The sequence below is a fragment of the Ornithorhynchus anatinus genome, chromosome 5, assembly GCF_004115215.2.
Source record: "Ornithorhynchus anatinus isolate Pmale09 chromosome 5, mOrnAna1.pri.v4, whole genome shotgun sequence".
Lineage (NCBI taxonomy): Eukaryota > Metazoa > Chordata > Mammalia > Monotremata > Ornithorhynchidae > Ornithorhynchus > Ornithorhynchus anatinus.
Genome location: NC_041732.1, coordinates 66,542,737 through 66,565,309, shown reverse-complemented (window position 1 = coordinate 66,565,309; position 22,573 = coordinate 66,542,737). Strand labels below are relative to the sequence as shown.

Here is a 22,573-nt window from a genome sequence, read left to right as displayed (position 1 = left end):
ACGACTGAAGGAACGAACAAACAATCCTCGTAGGCTGTGAACCCCTTGTTGGGCAATTTGTGTGAAATTGTGTGCCACTGTGTGAAAGAGAAACACAATATCTGTGGCCCAGTTGTCCATTCCAAGTGCTTAGCCCAGTGCTCTGCCCAGAGTCAGCGCTCAATAAATACGACTGAAGGAACGAACAAACGATCCTCGTAGGTCGTGAACCCCTTGTTGGGCAATTCGTGTGACATTTATGTGAAAGAGAAACACAATATCTGTGGCCCAATTGTCCCTTCCAAGTGCTTAGCCCAGTGCTCTGCCCAGAGTCAGTGCTCAATAAATACAACTGAATGGATGAATGAGAAGCTGAACGAGTGAGCCCGTCGTGGGGCAGCGACAGTCTCTCTCTGTTGCCCAGTTGTCCTTTCCAAGTGCTTAGCCCAGTGCTCTGCCCAGAGCAAGCGATCAATAAATACTACTGAATGAACGAACAAACGATCCTCATAGGCTGTGAGCCCCTTGTTGGGCAATTTGTGTGAAATTGGTGCGAAAGAGAAACACAATATCTGTGGCCCAGTTGTCCCTTCCAAGCGCTTAGCCCAGTGCTCTGCCCAGAGTCAGCGCTCAATAAATACGATCGAAGGAATGAACAAATAATCCTCGTAGGCCGTGAGCCTGTTGTGGAGCAGGGACTGTATCTGTGGCCGAATTGTCCCTTGCAAGCGCTTGGCCCAGTGCTCTGCCCAGAGTCAGCGCTCACTAAATACGATCGAAGGAATGAACAAACAATCCTCGTAGGCCGTGAGCCTGTTGTGGAGCAGGGACTGTATCTATGGCCCAACTGTCCATTCCAATCGCTTAGTCCAGTGCTCTGCACAGAGGAAGTGCTCAATAAATACGACTGAATGAATAAACAAAGAATCCTCGTAGGCCGTGCGCCCGTCGTTGGGCAGGGACAGTATCTGTGGCCCAGTTGTCCCTTCCAGGCGCTTAGCCCAGTGCTCTGCCCAGAGTCAGCCCTCAATAAATACGACTGAATGAGTGAACGAACAATCCACACAGGCCGTGAGCCCCTTGTTGGGCAGGAACTGTATCTGTGGCCCAATTGTCCATTCCCAGCGCTTAGCCCAGTGCCCTGCCCAGAGTCAGGGCTCAGTGTGGCTCAGTGAAAAGAGCGTGGGCCTCGGAATCAGAGGTCATGGGTTCGACTCCCGGCTCTGCCACTTAGCTGTGTGACTGTGGGCAAGTCACTTCACTTCTCTGCGCCTCAGTTCCCTCATCTGTAAAACGGGGATTATCTGTGATCCTCACGTGGGACAAACTGATGACCCTGTATCTGCCCCGGCGCTTAGCGCAGCGCTCTGCCCAGAGTCAGCGCTTAACAAATACCAACATTATTATTATTAAACACGACTGAATGAATGAACCAACGATCCACGTTTTAGGGACCGTATCTGAGGCCCTTCGAAGCGCTCAGCCCCGTGCTTTGCACAGTCGGGGTGACTCAGTCCCTAGGATTGAATGTAGGGTACCCTATTTATTTTGTTAATGAATTGTACATTGCCTTGATTCTATTTAGTTGCCATTGTTTCTACAAGATGTTCTTCCCCTCGACTCTATTTATCGCCATCGTTCTCGTCTGTCCGTCTCCCCCGATTAGACCGTAAGCCCGTCAAAGGGCAGGGACCGTCTCTATCTGTTGCCGACTTGTTCATTCCAAGCGCTTAGTCCAGTGCTGTGCACCTAGTAAGCGCTCAATAAATACTATGGAATGAATGAATGAATGAGTCGGGGCTGGAGGTAAAAGTTAGGCCGCAGGCCACGCCGTCGCCTAGCAACCGGGTCACGTGAACAGGGCCCCCCCCCTCCCCGGAGTCACGTGATCGGCGGGGGGGGGGGCGGAGTTGTCGGAGTTGTCCGACCGAGGTGGCGAGCGGACCATGGACCTGCCGGCCGTCAACCTGAAGGTAAGGCCCTGGCAGGCAGCCGGACACTCCTAAGACTCCTCCGCATCAGGTTGCTCTTTCTTAATAATAATAATAATGTTGGTATTTGTTAAGCGCTTACTATGTGCAGAGCACTGTTCTAAGCGCTGGGGTAGACACGGGGGAATCAGGTTGTCCCACCTCATAATGTTGGTATTTGTTAAGCGCTTACTATGTGCCGAGCACTGTTCTAAGCGCTGGGGTAGACACGGGGGAATCGGGTGGTCCCCCGTGGGGCTCACCGTCTTCATCCCCATTTTACAGAGGAGGGAACTGAGGCCCAGAGAAGTGAAGTGACTGGCCCACAGTCACACGGCCGACAAGTGGAAGAGCTGGGATTCGAACTCATGAGCCCTGACTCCAAAGCCCGTGCTCTTTCCACTGCGCCACGCCGCTTCCCCATGGGGCTCACAGTCTTCATCCCCATTTTACAGATGAGACAACTGAGGCCCAGAGAAGTGAAGTGACTTGCCCACAGTCCCCCAGCCGACAAGTGGCCGAGCCGGGATTCGAACTCATGACCTCTGACTCCAAAGCCCGGGCTCTTTCCACTGAACCACGCTGCTTCTCTTAAGCGCTTCCGATGTGCCCAGCACTGCTCTAAGCGCTGGGGCGAGCTACAGGGACCTCAGGGAGGGGTCCCAGCCTTCAACAGCGTGGCTCAGTGGAAAGAGCATGGGCTTTGGAGTCAGAGGTCATGGGTTCGAATCCCGGCTCGGCCACTTGTCAGCTGGGGGACTGTGGGCAAGTCACTTCTCTGGGCCTCAGTTCCCTCATCTGTAAAATGGGGATTAAGACTGGGAGCCCCACGTGGGACAACTTGATTCCCCTGTGTCTACCCCAGCGTTTAGAACAGTGCTCGGCACACAGTAAGCACTTAACAAATATCAACATTATTATTAGAGAAGCAGCGTGGCTCAGTGGAAAGAGCACGGGCTTTGGAGTCAGAGGTCATGGGGTCAAATCCCAGCCCGGCCACTTGTCAGCTGTGTGACTTTGGGCAAGTCACTTAACTTCTCGGTGCCTCAGTTACCTCATCTGTAAAATGGGGATTAAGACTCTGAGCCCCGTGTGGGACAACCTGATTCCCCTGTGTCTACCCCAGCGCTTAGAACAGTGCTCGGCACACAATAAGCGCTTAACAAATACCAACATTATTATCCCCATTTGACAGATGAGGGCCCTGAGGCCCCGAGAAGGGAAGTGACTTGCCCACCGTCCCACAGCTACCGAGGCTGGAGACGGGATTCGAACCCCTGACCTGTGAGTCCCCAGCCCCGGCTCTTGACGCTGCTTCCCCAAAGAGCCTTAGGAAATGGGGTGGGATTTCCTAAGCTCTTGCTGTGTGCCAAGGGCCGTTCTAAGCACTGGGGTAGATATAGGGTTCCCCCTCCTCACAGCACTTGTGCATATTTCAAGAGTATTTATTGAGCGCTTACTATGTGCAGAGCACTGTACTAAGCGCACTCTGTTAAGGTTTGTTAAGCGCTTGCTCTGTGCCAAGCACACTTCTAAGCACTGGGGTAGATATAGGGTTCCCCCTCCTCACATCACCTGTGCATATTTCAAGAGTATTTGTTGAGCGCTTACTATGTGCAGAGCACTGTACTAAGCGCACTCTATTAATGTTGTTAAGCGCTTGCTATGTGCCAAGCACACTTCTAAGCACTGGGGTAGATATAGGGTTCCCCCTCCTCACATCATTTGTGCATATTTCTATATATTATTCATTACCCTATTAATATTTGTTAAACTCTTGCTATGTGCCAAGCACACCTCTAAGCACTGGGGTAGATAGAGGGTTCCCGCCTCCTCACATCACTTGTACACATTTCTATATATTATTCATGACTCTATTTTATTCATGTTTGTTAAGCGCTTGCTCTGTGCCAAGCACCGTTCTAAGCATTGGGGTAGATATAGGGTTCCCCCTTCTCACATCACTTGTGCATATTTCTATATATTATTCCTTACCCTATTAATATTTGTTAAGTGCTTGCTCTGTGCCAAGCACTCTTCTAAGCCCTGGGGTAGATATAGGGTTCCCCCTCCTCACATCACTTGTGCAGATTTCCTAAATATTATTTATTACTCTATTAATATTTGTTAAGCGCTTCCTGTGTGCCAAGCACCATTCTAAGCACTGGAGTAGATATAGGGTTCCCCCTCCTCACATCACTTGTGCAGATTTCCATATATTATTTATTACTCCTATTATTAAGCGCTTGCTATGTGCCAAGCACTCTTCTAAGCACTGGGGTAAATATAAGGTAATCAGGCCGTCCCACATGGGGCTCACAGTTTTAATCCCCATTTTACAGATGAGGGAACTGAGGCACAGTGAAGTGACGTGCCCAAAGTCACACAGCCGATAAGTGGCGGAGCCGGGAGGAGAACCCGTGACCTCTGTGATTCCCAAGCCCGGGCTCTTTCCACCGAGCCACGATCCTTCTAGATAGCTGTGATTCTATTGATCTTGATGGTATTGACGCCCGACTACCTGTTTTGTTGTCTGTCTCCCCTGTTTAGACCGCGAGCCCCTTATTGGGCAGGGATGGTCTCTACCTGTTGCCGAATTGTCCATTCCAAGCGCATAGTACAGTGCTCTGCCCGCAGTAAGCGCTCAATAAATACGACAGAATGAATGAACGAATGGTTTCCTCGCTCAGCTTCCCCCAAAGGGTCCCTCCGGCCGGACTTGCCGCGGGTCCACCTTCCAGAGGGAGGAAAGAGCCTGGATTGTTTCTTTCTGTTGCCGAATTGTACCTTCCAAGTGCTTAGTACGGTGCTGTGCACATAGTAAGCGTTCAATAAATACGATTGAAATGGTGGTACAAGCAGGGGGGGAGGGAGCTCCTTGAGCACCTCCTCCGCGTCCCCCCCCCCCCAAGACTGTGAGTCCGCTGTGGGCAGGGATTATCTCTTTTTGTTGCATAATTGTACTTCCCAAGTGCCTAGTACAGTGCCCTGAACACAGTAAACGCTCAATAAATATGATTGAATGAATGGCTCTGCCTCTCAACAGGGCCCCATTTTGCAACTTTCAGTACCGCTTGTCGCAACCGGAGAATAATTACCCAATTCAGTTCCATCCTTCCCCCACCCCTTTCATTCCCCCCTCCCCTTCCCGTCGTCCTTTCAGTTAGGGTTGAATTCCTGACCTCCTTAGCGATTGAGACGACCGTGTCCTTCGACGAGGTGAGGAAAAGCCGATGAAAGAAAGAAAATGCCTTTTCCGAGTTAGTGCAGAAAGTGTCTAGAGAAATTCGGTCCGAGGGCCAGCAAGAGGGGTGTCTTCATTTCCTGTCTAACTGACTGCCGGTTTCCTTCCTTAAACTTCCTCCTCTGGCCGTCTTCTCCCTTTCTTCACTGGGAGGAAGGAAAGGGCAGCGCAGGCCGTCTTTCCTAGGGATTAACCTCCCTGTTTGAAATTGGGGTGAAAGATACCATACCTGGCATTATGAACAGGTAAAATCATTTCACCAAGGGGTGACAGCGCCTATTGATACAGCTGGGGTTTTGTTGGCCACTCACGTGGGAACCCTTAAAATGGATAAGGAATCTGAGCCAGTCACATGAAAGTCATTTTCAAACCACATCCCCTTCCCAAGTGTATATATCTGTATATATTTTTATTGCCCATTCATTTGGCTAATGAGGTGTCCGTCCCCTTGATTCTATTTATCGTGATTACATTGCCTTGTTTTTGTCCGTCTGTCTCCCCCGATTAGACTGTGAGCCCGTCATCGGGCAGGGATTGTCTCTCTCTGTTGCCGAATTGTACATTCCAAGCGCTTAGTACAGTGCTGTGCACATAGTAAGCACTCAATAAATGCTATTGAACGAATGAAAGTGTTTAGGTCCCGATGGGGCTGAATTGGGCCAGGGAGGAGTTTGATGATGGGGGTGGGGTTGGCTAAGCGCCACAGTCCTGCCGCTGCTTTCAAAAGTGCTTAGACCTGATTCATTCAATCGTATTTATTGAGCGCTTACTATGTGCAGAGCACTGTACTAAGTGCTTGGAATGGACAGTTCGACAACAGAGACCATCCCTGCCCAAAAACGGGCTCGCGGTCTACACGGGGGAGACAGATAACAAAACAAATAGGTGGCAAATACCATCAAGATAAATAGAATCATAGATATATGCACATCATAAACAAAATAAATAAATGTATACAAATATGCGCAAGCGCTGTGGGGAGGGGAAGGGGAAAGAGCAGTGGGAGGGAGTAGGGGGAATAGGGAGGGGAGGAGGAGCAGAGGGAAAGGGAGGGCTCAGTGTGGGAAGGCCTCCTGGAGGAGGTGAGCTCTCAGTAGGGCTTTGAAGAGGGGAAGAGAGTTTGGTGGAGGTGAGGAGGGAGGGCATTCCGGGACAGCGGGAGGACGTGGGCCAGGGGTCGACGGCGGGACAGGCGAGAACGAGGGACCGTGAGGAGGTTAGCGGTAGAGGGGCGGCCGAACTGGGGGTGATATCTACAGTCTTTTTCTAGAGTATCTGTCTCCGAGGGTGGGCGGTGGGATTGGCGATTGACTTGGCTTAGAAAGTAGGGCAGCAACAGCCCCACCTCCGCTTCATCTGGGGCCCCGCAGGTCTCCCGTCCCTGTTTCCAGATTTCTGCCACGGGGGTCAGGGAAGGAAGCACTGCTTTTTCTTTGTGTGGTATCTATTAAGCACTTCCTATGCCAGGCACTGTACTGAGCGCTGGGGTAGATAGAGGAAAATCAGGTTTGTCATAGTCCCCCTTCTACAGAGGACGCCCATTTTACAGATGAGTCACCGAGACGTGGAGTTGTGACACTCCCAAGGCCACGTAGCAGAAAAGTGGCAGAACGAGCGTTAGAACTGAGGTCTTCTGACTCCCAGTCCCGTGCTCTTTCCGCTGGGCCATGCTGCTTTTCTGGTAATATTCCTAGCAGAGCTCTCGTTGTGGGTTGAAATTTTTGAACCCACAACAAATCCATCTTTCCATCAGTCTCTTATCCCGTAGCGATCCTGCCCAATATAGTTTCTTGCGATATACACCACACCCAGTACCTCCTAACGGGTCCTTGCACTAGGGAATGTATTTCAGAGACTGAGCGCTCGCTGTGATACCATATCTCACCCATCAGATGTGCCATGTGGTGAGGGAAAGAGAAGCCCAGTCTGTGGCCTGAAGTACCTGCCCGGGGCCCAGCGAGAGCTCCCGGGGAGCATCCAGAAAGTGGCAGCCACATTCGTGACTGGAATTTCAGAGCTGCGGCGAGGATTTAGATATCGGCAGTGGAGGCAGGAGATGACCAGGCCGACTGGCCGAGACCCGTCTCCAAAAGCCCAGTGTACCGAGGAGTCGAGGTTTGGGGTTTGCGGGAGTCTCTGGGGAGGGCACTCGCCCTCCTGTTCCGCCCACAGCCACACACCCTACCCTTTTACGCTGGGTAACCCCTGATGGGAACGATGACGACACTACGTGCTCCCGGATCTAGGTTCCTTTTCAGCTTCAAGGAGAAAGGGGATCCGATTTCAGTTCCACCAGCACCTCCGGTTTCTCGGGCAGAAGAAAGGGGGAGTGACGTTTGAATGAGGAAAAAGTTCTTCAGTTTAAATAAGGAAAGGACCGGAATGTCTTTGTAAACCAAATGGGAGGCTCACCCCAGTTTTATTTTCATTCGTTCATTCAGTCGTATTTATTAGAGCGCTTACTACGTGCAGAGCATTTTACTGAGCGCTTGGAATGTACAATTTGGCAACAGATAGAGACCGCCCCCCCCCCAACAACAGGCTCACAGTCTAAAAGGGGGAGACAGACAACAGAACAAAACAAGTAGTCAGCGGAGTGTCAGAAGTTTCATCACTTTGGAATCAAATTATGAGTTTTGGTCTAAGGAGGAGGATAATATGGGGGGGAATTAGGAAAAGTTTGATCAGAAGGGCAAGAAGCTGATGCTGTGCAGATCGTTGTTAAGAGTAATCATTTATGACAGCGATGATGGCGTCTCCAATCAGGAACAGAGGAAGAGCCTCCGTCCTGAAGTCTGCCCAGAGGAGTTCGGTCATATTTATTGAACACTTACTGTGTGCAGAGCACTGTACTAAGCACTTGGGAGAGTACAACGCAACACTTGTAACAGACACATTCCCTGCCAACAATGAGCTGACAGTCTCAAAGGGGAGACAGACATTAATATAAATAAATTACAGCTATATACATAAGTGCTGAGCGTCTGGGTGGGGCAGAGGTGACTAAAGGGAGCAAATCAGGGCGACACAGAAGGTGGTAGGAGAAGAGGAAAGGAGGGCTTTGTTAGGGTCTTTCGGAGATGTGTCTTCAACAAGATTCAATCCATCACTAAATCCTGTCTGTCCCACCTTCACCACATTGCCAAAATCCGCCCTTTCCTCTCCATCCAAACTGCTGCCTCGTTAATACAATCACTAATCCCATCCTGCCTGGATAACTACATCAGCCTCCTGCCTGTCCCCACTCCAGTCCATACTTCACTCTGCTGCTAGGACCATTTTTCTACAAAACCATTTAGGACACGTCACCCCACTCCTCAAAAAACTCCAGTGGTTGCCCATCCACCTCCGCATCAAACAAAAACTCATCACCATTGGCTTTAAAGCACTCCACCACCTTGCCTTCTCCCACCTCACCTCTCTACTCTCCTTTCATCCATTTATTTGATTGTATTTATTGAGCGCTTACTGTGTGCAGAGCTCTGTACTAAGCGCTTGGAATGTATAATTTGGCCACAGATACAGTCCCCGCCCAACAACGGGCGTACAGTCTAAAAGGGGGAGACAGACAGCAAAACAGAACAGGTAGACAGCAATCCAGCCTGCTCACTTCGCTCCTCTAATGCTAACCTTCTCACTCTGCCTCGATCTTGCCCGTCTCGCCGCCGAGCCCTAGCCCACATTTTGCCTCTGGCCTGGATTGCCCGCCCTCCTCAAATCTGACAATTACTCTTCCCCCTTTAAAGCCTTATTAAAGGCACATCTCCTCCAAGAGGCCTTCCCAGACTGAGCTCCACCTTTCCTTTTCTGTTCCCTTTGCATCACCCTGACCTGCCTCCCTTTGTTCTTCCCCCACTCCCATCCCCACAGCACTTATGTACAATCTGTAATTTATTTATATTGATGTCTGTTTCCCATTGCCTCCCGCCCAGTCTGTAAGCTCATTGCGTGAAGGAAATGTGTATGTTTATTGTTGTATTCTCCCAAGCGCTTAGCACAGTCCTCTGCACACTGTGCTCAATAAATACGATTGAAAGAATGAATGAATGAATGAATAAGGATTTGAAGGTGGGAAGGGTAATCGTTTGTCAGATATGAAAAGGGAGAACGTTCCAGGCCAGAGCCATGACGTGGGCAGAGAACAGTGGTGAGTTGGACGTGATCGAGGCGTAGAGAACAATGGTTGATTTTAAAGTTAGCGGCTACCGCGGCACCACTCAGATTATTTTGTCCCTTCCAGTCGTGTTCCGCTAGGCACGTAGCGAAATGAGGGAGCAGGCGGGGAAGGATGCGATGCTGCGATACTGCCAAATGCATCTGTGGTCTTTCCCACATTAGCCAGCTATAGGTAGAACTGAGACTAGAACCCAGGTCTCTTAATTCCCAGGGCAGTACTAAATGGTGCATTCTAGGATAGAGAAATTAAGTGACTTGCCTGGGGTCACGCAGCAGGCAAGTGGCAGAGTCAGAATTAGAACCCAGGTCCTGCTGACCCCCAGGCCCGTGCTCTCTCCATTAGGCCACCCTGCTTCTCACTCGAGGCTTTTGGTTCTGAGCAGGCCGTGTCTTCCCTCAGAGGAATCAGGCTGGATTCTATCCATGTCCTTCCCCATCAACCGCAAATCGAAAAGAAATAAAGAAAAAGGGGAATATATGGCAAATGAAGATCTCCTTGGTTACGGTCCGGGGAAGATGCTGGTTGAACTGCCTGCGTGCTACTGATATTGAACCACTAGACCCTCCGATTATTATAATAATTATAAATATAATACATATATATGTATATTCGGAACACGACTGGAAAGGACAAAATAATCTGAGTGGTGCCGCAGTAGCCACTAACTTTAAAATCAATATATATAATATATATAATTATAATAATAATTATTATTATGCCTCTTTTCTGGAACAATGAGACGCTGTCTCCATCCTCCTGGTTATCTCTCCAGATGCTGCTGAGGGAGCTGTCGCTCTTTCGTCCTCTCTCTCTTCCCGGGAGGTGTCACTGGTCCCATTTGAGAGATGAGGAGACCAAGGCCTGGGTTGGCAGAACTAAGAAATGTTTCAGAAGCACAAATCAGAACCTGCTCTCTCTTTTCCCCGACGTTTAAGTGAACTCAGCCCAATTAAAATCCAGGATCCCCTCTGATAATAGGGCCCTGGGGAAGTTCCATATACACTACTTGAAACATCAAGGTAATGGGGATTCATTCTACCCCAGCAAGAGTTCAGAGGCTGGTATTCCTGTATACTCATCACGGAACCAGGATCATAATAATAATAATTAATAATGCAATAAGTATAGAGGAGCCGCATGCCTAGTGGAAAGAGTCTCTGGGAGTTAGAGCACCTGGGTTCTAATTCCGCCTCCACCATGGGCCTGCTGGGTGACCTTGGACAAGTCACAACCTCTCTGTGCCTCAGTTACCTCATCTGTACGGTGGGGATTCACTACCTGTTCGCCTTCCCACTTAGATTGTGAACCCTATTTAGGATAGGGACTGTATCTGACCTGATTGTCTTGTATCTTCCCCGGGACTTAAAACTGGGCCCGGCACCTAGTAAGCACTTAACAAATACCACCATTGATTATTAATTATTTGTAGTAGTAGTATTTTAAAATCCCAGTAACTTTAATGTACTGGACTAATGCCTACAATGTTGTTATGGCCGAACACCAGATTAACGTGGCTCAGTGGAGAGAGCACGGGCTTTGGAGTCAGAGGTCATGGGTTCGAATGCCGTCTCTGCCACTTGTCGGCTCTGTGACTGTGGGCGAGTCACTTCACTTCTCTGGGCCTCAGTTCCCTCATCTGTAAAATGGGGATTAAGACTGTGAGCCCCACGTGGGACAACCTGATTCCCCTGTGTCTACCCCAGCGCTTAGAACAGTGCTCTGCACATAGTAAGCGCTTAACAAATACCAACATTATTATTATTATTAAACCAGATTAATCCGAGCATTAGAGAAGCAGTGTTGTCTAGTGGATAGAGCATAGGCCTGGAAGTCAGAAGGCCCTGGGTTCTAATGCTGGCTCCGCCCCTTCTCTGCTGTGTGACCTCAGGCAAGTCACTTAATTACTTTGTGCCTCAGTTACTTTCTCTGTAAAATGGGGATTAAGCCTGTGAGCTTTTTGTGGAACAGGGACTGTGTTCAACCTGATTAACTTGTATTTAGCCCAGAACTTAGTAGAGTGCCTAGCACAGAGTAAGCGCTTAACAAATATCATAAAACAAATACCATTAGAACTGTGGGCAACAGCATGGCTTAGTGGATAGAGCACGGACTTGGGAGTCAGAAGGACCTGGGTTCTCATCCCAGCTCTGCCATTTGCCTGCTGTGTGACCCTGGGCAAGTCACTTCACTTCTCTGGACCTCAGTTACCTAATCTATAAAATGGAAGTTAAGAGTGTGAGCCCCAGGTGGGAGAGGGACTGTGTCCATCCTGATTAACTTGTATCTGCCCCAGCACTTAGAACAACGCTGGGCGCATAAAAAGCACTTAACAAGTACCATTATCTTCATTATTAGAAATAAACTGATCAAAATAAGGACAGTGAAGAGCTCCTTGGATCTATATAAAACTCTTTTTCTGAAATCCACATGGCCTGTTTTGGAGGGATCCAAAGGGACCCCATCCAGATGCTAAATCTATGCTTCTTGCAGTATCCAAGAGAGCGACACCCTGGATAAAAGGTCCAGTAAAAGCGCTCTCTCCTCGTGTTCTCAAAATCTAAATGCTTCCCCAACCTCTTGTTGCCCCCTCCCTCAGTTGCTCTCGACCTTAGACCAATCAATGGTATTTACTGAGCGCTTACTGTGTGCAGCACATCATACTGAGCGCTCGCAGTATAACAGATTTGGGACATATGTGCCCTGCCTTCCCACTTGGAGTTCACATCCCAGTCAGATGGCAGCAGGTTGCTAAACCTGGGTGAAGTTCAGTCAGGGGCTCAGAAAGTGAAAGCGGTTGGTTCTCAATCAGGGAAGAGTATTTATGGAGCACCTAGTCTATGTAGACCACTAAACAGCATGGTACAGTAGAAGGAGCGCGGGCTTGGGAGTCAGAGTTCATGGGTTCGAATCCCGGCTCCGCCACTTGCCAGCTGTGTGACTTTGGGCAAGTCACTTAATTTCTCTGTGCCTCAGTTACCTCATCTGTAAAATGGGGATTAAAACTGTGAGCCCCACGTGGCACAGCCTGATTACCTTGTATCCCCCAGCGCTTAGAACAGTGCTTTGCACAGAGTAAGCGCTTAACAAATACCACCATTTATTTAAACGCTCAGGAGAGTACGGTAGACGTGACTCCCTCAAGGAACTTACAGTCCAGCAGGGGAGACAGACACAAAAATATATTACAAGTAGAGAAATGCAAAAGAGGTAAAGATGTGATTGTAAGTGCTACGGGTGGGTGAGGGGAGGGAGGACCCACGTGCTTAGGGGATGCAGAGTGCTGAAGTGGCAGTGGGTGAAATAGGCAACATGGTCTAGTGGATAGAGCACGGGCCTGGGAGTCAGAAGGACCTGAGTCCTAATCCCAGCTCTGCCACTTGTCTGCTGTGTGACCTTGGACAAGTCCCTTACCTTCTCTGTGCCTCAGTTACCTCCACTGTAAAATGGGGATTAAGACTTGAGCCCCATGTGAGACATGAACTGGGGCCAGCCTGATTACCTTGGATCTACCCCAGTACTATGCAGTGCAGTGCCTGGCATATAGTAAGCGTTCAACAAATACCATTAAAAAAAAGAATAGGATGGGAGATGAGGTTAATCGAGGAAGGCCTCAGAAGGGCCGTGAGGATGGGGGAGAGCAATGGTCTCTCTCACGTGACGAGGGTGGGCGTGCCAGGCAGGAAGGAGGGCTTGAGCAGGAGGTCACGGCAAGAGACGAGAACGAGGCCGAGGGAGCAGGTCACCGTTCGTAGACCTTCCACCGCCGACAGCTGATCAGAGATCTGCTGCTCTGGTTTCCGAGGCCAACCTGAGAAGCACGGGTGCCCCTGGAATCCTAAGAGCCAGAGCTGTGGGTGCATCTGGAGTGGGGAGAGCCCGAGCTGTGCCAGGGTGGGGTCCATGGCCTCGCCCTGCCTCCCCTTCCACCTTCAGGCTGCTGGGAGGACAATGGAGCAGGCTGGAAGCCATGGCGCCGTTTCTTTTTTCTGATAGCCCTCGGGAAGGACCTAGCCAAGGACACCCGCCCCGGGCACTCGGTTGCTGGGACCCAGCTACAGGCTCTGGCCTCCACGACAGGGACTTCTTTGGTGGGGCGGGGTGGGGGAGAGGGGCGCAGAAATTGCCAATTAAATCCAGATTGGTTTGGGAACAATTGCTCCTCCGCCTGCCCTCTAATCCCCGAATCGATGATCCATCTTGCAAATCCCCTCCAGCCCCCAGGTGAGCTGTTCAAAGTGGTAAGAGCAGTCGCAGATCAGAGCCCCCCGCCTGCCCGGGAAGGCAGCGAGTGAGAGAGGCCGGGGATGACTGGAGGTTGGCCAGACCTGCTGAGGGGTCTTCCTGCCATTGCTCAGCGTGCTTTTTCTTCGTTCGCCGCGCCCCGCTGTGGCAGTGATTGGACTGCTCATTATCCAGTCACCCCCAAGAGAGCTCGTGATTCCAATTTCCCTCCCGTTTGCCCTGATTTTCTAACTCGCTGACCTGTTTCTCTTCTCTTCCCGCTTCCCCCGCCGCCTCATCCTTCTCCTCTGCCACCAGGCGATCATTTTCTTGCACTGGCTGCTGACAACATGGTGAGTGATCTCGTGAAAGTGGGGCCACAGGTGAGAGCTCGCTGCTCGAGCAGGCGGAACGGGTTGGGGCCTTGCTGGGCCTTCTGACTTGGATGGAGGGGAGAATTCATTCATTCAGTTGTATTTATTGAGCGCTTCCTGTGTGCAGAGCACTGTACTTAGTGCTTGGAATGTACAATTCAGCAACATCCTTCCCCCAACCCCCGCCACTTCCCCAAAGTGGGGCTGGCGGGGTTCAGCAGGACTCGGCTGGATTCTTTTGGGAGAAGGCTTGTTATCCTTCGGGAGCTGCGATTGAGAACCTGGGACTCTGGAAATGATTCCCAGATGCCTATGGAATTGGCGCTTTCTTGCCCTTGTGGCGTTCAAGACTTTCTAGCTCAGCAACAAAGGGAAGGCGGTTCAGCGTACGGTCACTCTCGATCATCTGCTTGGTGGATTATCCACAGCGAATTTCTAAGCCGTCACTAGCGGCGAAGCTGTTTTGCCTTCGTTTTCCTCCCTCCAGCAGTCTGCAGCAGAAGCTCTTCCAGACTGCTTTTGAGTCCAGGACACCTCCAGGCGTATCGATGTTTAAATCAGCCTCTCCAGGCGGGAACCTCATTCTGCCGTCCCTTGGGCAGCCAAGCTCCCCGCCCACCCTGGTTTCGGGTTATCCACCATTTTGGGTTCTCTGCATTTCTGATCCCTTCTGTTGGAATAAATAGTTGGAAGTCGCCAGTGTTCAAATCCAAGTTCAAGATGTGCACACGCATCCAGGAGAGAAGTGTATGGTCAGATTTGATCTGGGTGTGCCCAGCGCCCTAAACGGCCCTAACCCAGGATTATTTGTAGGAGGTGGGCTCAGAGCTAAGTGCTCACCCAAAGTGATGAGGTTAGACCCCGGCGTACCGACACCCACGGCTGTGCTTTGTCCCCATCTTCCACATTCTCTTGGGACGGCGGAGACCCTTACGTGCTCCGAGATGAGTCTGGAGTCCGGGGGCGGGAAGGGATTTTCAAAACTCCACACTGTATGACCTGTCTGTATGGATTCAGGAATGACTTGTGTCTCCTTCCACCAGGGGCTGCTTGGCTTTTTCATTCCCCAGCTCCTACGCCTGGAGCAACTTCACCGTCTTGGCCCTGGGTGTGTGGGCGATCGCTCAGAGAGATTCTATCGACGCTATCATCATGGTGAGTCTTAACTGGGAACAGGGGCGGGGGGGGGGCCCAGGCTGAGACAGTCCCCGGTTCCCCCGCTGCTTTCCTTACTGCTTTTTATAGAGCCAGAGAAGAAACCTGCTGTGTGACCTTGGGCGGGTGCGATCTTCTCTGTGCCTCAGATTTTGCATCTTTAAAATGACAGTAAAATGCCCGTTCTCCCCTGCAACCATTTGACTGTAACCGTCATGTGGGACAGGGGCTGTCTTTGATCTGATGTTCTTGAATCTACCTCAGTTGTTTAGCAGTGCTTGCCACAGAGCACTTAACAACTACCAAAATTTTATTATTTTTATTTACGAATCAACTGTCCTCTTCTTACAAAATATAATGTAGACGCGGCATTTCTTTTAAAAGGCTCTCCACCTAGGAACATTCTTACCGGTTGTTTTTTATGCCAGGCACTGTACTAAACACTTTAGTACACACAGCGTAATCAGATTGGACACAGTCCATGTCGCACATGGGGCTCGCAGTCTTAATCCCCATTTTACAGATGAGGTAACTGAGGCACTGAGAAACTAAGTGGATTGCCCAAGGTCACACAGCAGACGAGTGGCAGAGCCAGGATTAGGACCCAGGTCCTTCTGACCCCCAGGCCCGTGCTGTATCCACTAGTCCACGCTACCTCTCAGCATGAGAAGCAGCGAGGCGCAGTGGAAAGAGCATGGGCTTTGGAGTCAGGGCTCATGAGTTCGAATCCCAGCTCTGCCACTTGTCGGCTGTGTGACTGTGGGCAAGTCACTTCACTTCTCTGGGCCTCAGTTCCCTCATCTGTAAAATGGGGATTAAGACTGTGAGCCCCACATGGGACAACCTGATTCCCCTGTGTTTACCCCAGCGCTTAGAACAGTGCTCTGCACATAGTAAGCGCTTAACAAATACCAACATTATTATTATTATTATTATTATTATTATTGACCTGACCTTATCCTCAGTCGGAAAATGGATGCCAAGAACATTTATTTACTCGTCTTATTCACATGTGACTTGTCTTAGGAGAATTGCCCTCTCCTCGCTTCCTTGCCCTACAGCTTGGAGGAGAGACAGCTAAAGCCCTTTGGGAAGTCTCTACTGGGGTAACCCAGAGAGGGGAACAAGGTCCTCTTCCAGAGAGTCTCTGGGGGTGAAAGTTGCAATATTTGCTTTGGGTGGATCCTTTCATTCAGTCGTATTTATTGAGCGCTTTCTGTGTGCAGAGCACTGTACTAAGCGCTTGGCATGTACAATTCGGCAGCAGACAGAGACAATCCCTGCCCAACGACGGGCTCACAGTCTAAAAGGGGGAGATAGACAGCAAAACAAAACGAGTAGGCAAAAAAATAAGTGGTCCTCAGGGTTTCTGTCATCAGGAGGAGAGGTTCAGGAGTAGACCCCGAAGAGAAGACCCGAAGCTCACTTTTTCCCTGGGCCTCCTTCCAGTGTGGCTTAGTGGAAAGAGCACTTACCTGGGAGTCAGAAGGAGCTGGGTTCTAATCCCAGCTGCGCCACGTGTCTGCTGTGTGGCCTTGGGCAACTCACTTCACTTCTCTGGGCTTCATTTACCTCATCTGTAAAATGGGGGTTGAGACTATGAGCCCCATGGGGGACAGGGACTGTGCCCAACCTAATTAACTGGTATACACCCCAGTGCTCAGAACAGTGCTTGGCACAAATTATGCGCTTAACAAATCTGATCGTTATTGTTGTTACTTGCTTCTCCCAAATCGTGACTCGCACCTCCCTTTCTGACTGTATCTCCCTCCAAATCAGAGGTATTTATTGAGTACTTCTTCTACACTGGAAGCTTCTTGTGGACGGGATGTCTGCCCTGCTCCCGGGGATTCAGCCCGGTCTATCCCCGAGCACTCTCCCTTCAAGCCAGAGGAAGTTGTGCGCTGGCTTCAGACACCCCCAGGCCCCACCATCAGCCCTTGCCCGCCCCCAGGAAAGTCTGGCTCTGTGTTTCAGTTTCTCGGAGGGCTGGCGATCACGATCTTCTTGGACATCATTCACATCAGCATTTTCTACCCCCGGAACACTACCCAGCTGACTGACACCATGCGCTTTAGCACAGGGATGGCCATCTTCAGCCTCCTCCTCAAGCCCTTGTCCTGCTTGTTCGTCTACCACATGTACCGGGAGCGTGGAGGAGAACTGGTCCTCAATATCGGTGAGGAGGGGCACCCCTTGCTGTCCGGAGGGGGTGGTGAGGGTGGAGTCTTTGGCTTCTCCTCTTGGCCCTGCCATCGGCGGCGGCGCCGTCAGTGCTGTTTATTGAGAGCTCGCGGTGTGCAGAGCACTGTAATGAGCGCTTGGGAGAGTACAGTAAGCCAGAGTCGGTAGACACGTTCCCCGCCCGCAAGGATCTTATAATCTCGCCCCCGGCTCCCGCCTGTCCACCGCTGCCGCTCCCCTTGCTTCTCCGTTTGTCATCTCCGTTTCTCCTCAAAGCCTCTCTGCTCACCGGAGGTTGGTCTGTGGGAATGCCAGCCTCCAACCTGTTTGTCTTCTCCCCTCCTGCCCTCCGGCTGCTAACCTCCCCCTCCCCAGCTATCCTGCTGGGTGGAGAAAGAGGGGACCTAGCGAGAGAGAGCAGGGATCCAGGGGACGTCCGCCTACTGCCGGCACCTGGGTGGCGTTCCCCCAGAGGTGCCAAGCCAACGATAGTTTCAAATTGAACCGTCGGTCACTTGGCCCCCGGTTATCGGGACTGACAGGACAACAGACCTGAAAAGGCCTCCCAAAGGGCGACGTGGCTTCTCCCTCCGTGGGCCTGTGCTTTCAAGTCCTCCCACCATCCCTTCTCCCAGAATCAAGTAGATCAGCCTAGAGTCCCTCCAAAAGAGTTGTTCTGCTGTTTGGTGCAGGGTGTTTGGATGTCTCCCTTTAGGTCTGAGCCCAGAGGGGAGATGTTGATTGGAAGGAGCCTTAGTGGAACAGCGATCCCGCCTGAGCCCTGGGCTCTGCTGAGCGTGGAAGGTCGGAACCTGCAACCTGCACAGATCCAAAGGATAGAATGGGTTTCTGTAGGACCAGACTTGTCCAGGGGCTTGTTCCCAGCTGGAAGGAGCTGTTAGCGGCCGTGGATCACTCCCTGCTTACCTAATGCGTGCACTGCTGCAGCACCTGCCTCTGTCCCCCTGCAGCTAAATCCTGAATATTTGGGGAGGAAGGGGAGGGTGGCTTAGGGATGCCTCTAGTGCCCATCCTGACCCTGCACCCCCAAGTTCCTCCCTAAGCAGGGGGTGGGTCGAACACCTTGCTTTCTTTCCCCCGTGCAGCTTTCCTTCATCCGCTCCCTTCCCCTTCTCCCTGCTGCTGGTCCACCTGAGAAGGAGCCACCTAATTAAATTCCGGCTGTCTCTGCCATTCCGTTCTTCGGCTTTCTTTCCCCAAGGCAGCCGGGGCCAGCGGGGACGGAGAGAGGTAGCGAGTCTCGCCTGCGGAGACCACCCCCGGCAGGGCCCGTTTCCCGGGTCAGGTCGGACAGGGCCGGCTGGAGGCCCCAACCCCCCGCCTCTCCGTGCAGGTTTCTTAGGCCCTGCCCAGGACCGCGGCGCGTACCAGCCGATCGATCCCCAGGACTCCTCCTCCTCCCCGCCATCGCACCCCTACGCCGACCTGGAGAGCAAGGCACCCCTGCGGTCTTACTGAGCTCCCCGCTCCTCACCATCGCACCCTACACGGACCTGGAGAGCGAGCCACTGCTGCAACCCCACCCATCTTCTCCCCACCACCGCGCCTCTTCGTGGAGGCGGAGAGCGAGCCACCGCTGCGGCCTGACCGAACTCCTCCCCGCGTCACCGCCTGCCCGCAGCGCTGCGAGCTGCACTCGTCCTACCCCGTACACTGCTTTCTCTCCACTGCACCAGACCCCTCCCCCGCCGGCCTCCCCCGGTCTCAGGCACCAGCCAGAGAGAGGAGGCACCTTTGAGGTCCCAGTGATGCCTTGTAGCCCACGCGCCACCCAGGAGGACGAAACCTTTGTCCCTCCCTGTGCCGACATCAGTTCCTCAACACCCTAGGCCCATTTCCAGGGCCGTCTGTCTCATCTCCTTGGTCTTTCTCTGGCCTCTCCCCAGCCCATCTTGCCAAGAACCACTGTCACGCTGCACTTTAGCCACAGGGAACCAAGCCTCCCCCAACCAGGCTGAGCTAGGGGCTTTCTAGAGCCTCCGTGATCCTCTGGACATTATTCAATCATGGCTGCTCCAGAGAGGATGCTTTTTAATCCCTCCACTGTGGGAGGTGGGAGGGTGCTTTCCTGCTGACCAGGAAGGAGGACCAGAGAGGGGAGGGGATGGAAGAAGCTTGCTTTTTGCTGGTTTTTTAGGCAGATTTACGTTTACGGGCCTCAGGGGGGAGCAGAAAGTCTGCCCCCACCCCTGTTCTTCTCCCTCCCCCGTGCCCCCCCCACCCCACCCCCGACCACTCCCCCTCCACCAGTTGTAAATATTCAGTACCTGCGAAACACTGCCTTTGCCTTCCGGCAGAGAATTATAGCATTAAAGTTTTGGAAATAAAATTCCTGTGATTTCTCTATCTTGAAACCAGCTCCAGTCTCTTGGTTTAACCGTATTTGCTTCAGGGCTGGTGGGATTGACTTTGGCTTATTTTCTGATGATTACGCTAAAGGAGATTGGACGTATCCAGTGTAAATCTGAAGGGAGAGAAAGTGTTTTTAGAGCTGCTTTTAACCCACCCAGAGAGTCTGTAATCATCACAAATGAGCCAGTGAGCCTGCCCCAGCTTGGAAGTGGAAGGACGATCCTGAGGTGGAAGCCCCTCGACACAGGCTGGACACGCACCGCATGCCTTAGTGGAAAGAGCGTAGAAGTCAGGGGACCTGGGTACTAATCCAGGTTCTGCCACTTGCCTGCTGTGTGACCTTGGACAAGTCACTAAACTTTTCTCTCCCTAAATTCTGTACTCTCTGAAGCGGGGATTCAATATTCATTCTCCCTCATACTTAATCTGTGAGTCCCAGGTGGGATAGAGATTGGCCGGACTAATTATCTTGTATCTTCTATAGTGCTTGGCAAAAAAGTGCTTTAATTCTACTGTTATTATTCCTCTGGCACCCCATCTAGACTGTAAGCTCATTGTGGGCAGGGAATTCTGTTTATTTTAATGATGGTATTTGTTACTTGTTTAATATGTGCAAAGCACTGTTCTAAGCGCTGGAATAATAATGTTGGTATTTCTTAAGCACTGTTCCAAGTGCTGGGGTAGATACAAGGTATCGTGTTGTCCCCCATAGGGCTCACAGTCTTCATCCCCATTTTACAGATGAGGTAACTGAGGTACAGAGAAGTGAAATGACTTGCCCAAGGTCACACGGCTGACAAGCGGCGGAGCCGGGATTAGAAGCCGTGACCCCTGACTCCCGAGCCCGGGCTCTTTCCATTGAGCCCGCTATATTGTATTCTCCCAAGCGCTTAGTACAGTGCTCTGCACACAGTAGAGCGCTCAATAAATACGATTGAATGAATTGAATAAATGACCCAGAAGTTTGGGCCTTTCTGCTGTCCAGTACCGCCAGGCCACACAGGAGGCTTACGTACCGAGGGGGTGGTCAGTGTAGCCTCTGCCTCAGGAAAGGTGCCCTCCCTGGGGAAGTCACTCCTAGCTGCTGAAAGAGGACAAGGTGGGAGAGTTACGGGGGAGGGCGTGGGGTGGGAAAAAGTTTCTTTCCTGTCCCTCTTTCCTATCCCCTCCCCCTGGCCAGCTGGGACCACTGGAGGGAGTTGGGAGGAGGGGGAGGAGGAGGAGGAAATGCAGGTCTGTGACTATGTGCAGAGCAGTGGCAGCAGACTCTATGACTGCCCCAAAAAGGAGGAAGGTGGAGTTGGGGAAGAGGGGGCTCTCATGGGTGTTGGATGACCCAGTGGAGAAACAGCATGGCTTAATGGAAAAATAATATTAATGTTGGTATTTATTAAGCACTTACTATGTGCACAGCACTGTTCTAAGCACTGGGGTAGATACAGGGTAATCAGGTTGTCCCAAATGAGGCTCACCATCTTAATCTCCATTTTACAGATGAGGTACCTGAGGCACAGAGAAGTTAAGTGACTTGCCCACAGTCACACGAAGAGCGCGGGCCCGGGAGTCAGAGACCTGCATTCTAATTCTGGCTCTGCCAGTTGCTTGCCGTGTCACCTTGGACAAGACACTTCAGTCCCCCATGCCTCAGTTTCCTCAACTGTAAAATGGTTAAATCCCACCTCCTCCTACTTAGACTCTGAGCCCCATGAGAGAGAGTGGTGGAGGGCCTTAAAGGCAACTAGGAAGACTTTCGCTTTACGCGGGTGGGGATGTGGCTGAGAAATCCAAAAGCGGAATGAAAACTTGAGACAGCGATGCTTCTTCCTCCCTGATCGTTTATCACTTCACTCCCTCTCTCCCTCTTCTCTCCCCTCCCTTCTGTCCTGCAAGGCCATCGGAGGAGCATTTTGAAACAGCTTGCAGTGGCGTTGCAAGATTCTTCTACCCAAAAGAGAGTGACTGTGAAGGAGTCAAATGAACATACTCTAGAAGGGATGAATACTTTTTCAGCCCCTGATATTTGCCCAGGGCTGGTTACTCATCTCACGAGCTGTCTCCCTTCCTGTTTCCTGGTGAGAGAGGTGGTTTTCAGTTGAGATAACCGAGAAGGAAAATGACTTACTCCGGATCACACAGCGTGTGAGGGGCCCAGCCGGATTAGATAGAATCTCCAGCTCCACTTTGTTGTTTTAGCCACTGAGCTGCAATTTTTTTTTTTTTTTTTTTAGGGCTTTGAAGATTAGTTGGATTTGTCCTTGCAGTAGCTCAATTAAAGAGTGGATTACCAGAATTCGGGCACGTGGACTTTCCGGAATGGGGTGGTTGAAGGGAGGTGTAGCAGAGTGGCGGGGCCCCTAAGAGGAAAGGGGAGAGGGCAAGCAGCTTCCAGCTGAGGCCTGTGAGATTACCTAGGGGCTGATGAGGATCAGTTTGGCACCCCAAAGATCGCAGAGATCCTTGAAATTGTAACGTGGGGGCAAAATGGCACGTCTTTGTTGTCCACAAGAACCGACAGGCAGCTAGGCCTATGGAGCGGAACTGAGAGGACAAGAGTGACTCCATTTTAGTGAGTCCAGGACTTCCTTCCATTTTATGATCCCCTCCAGTTTATTTTATGATGCCCTCCAGTTTGTTTTACGATCCCCTCCGGTCTGTGAAATCGTCGACCCCCAGACACGAAAGATAACCACGACATTCTTTTGACTCCCGCGTCAAGAATCCGTGATCACTTCATGTCGTTAACCCCCGACTGCAGCTGCTAATTGTCGACTGCACATCCCTTTATCTCCGGAAAATAGGAACTGAACCCAGGAACTGATGGCGAACTCCCCCATTCCTCCCTTCCTCACTGATTGGCCGTATGCTTCAGTAAAGGCAATGTTCTGAGGGAGGGTCG

At 51.3% G+C, this 22,573-nt stretch overlaps 1 protein-coding gene across 1 annotated transcript; it reads left to right on the top strand.

Annotated features, from left to right (window-relative positions):
- Nucleotides 1-1,880: 1,880 nt before the first annotated feature.
- LOC103168612 (angiotensin II receptor associated protein) lies at nt 1,881-19,679 on the top strand. The gene is made up of 5 exons (XM_029064494.1): nt 1,881-1,952; nt 13,910-13,944; nt 15,009-15,120; nt 17,098-17,299; nt 18,659-19,679. Exons 1-5 carry the CDS (start codon nt 1,926-1,928, stop codon nt 18,781-18,783), a joined length of 501 nt encoding a protein of 166 aa, XP_028920327.1. The 5' UTR covers nt 1,881-1,925; the 3' UTR covers nt 18,784-19,679.
- The last annotated feature ends 2,894 nt before the right edge of the window (nt 19,680-22,573 follow it).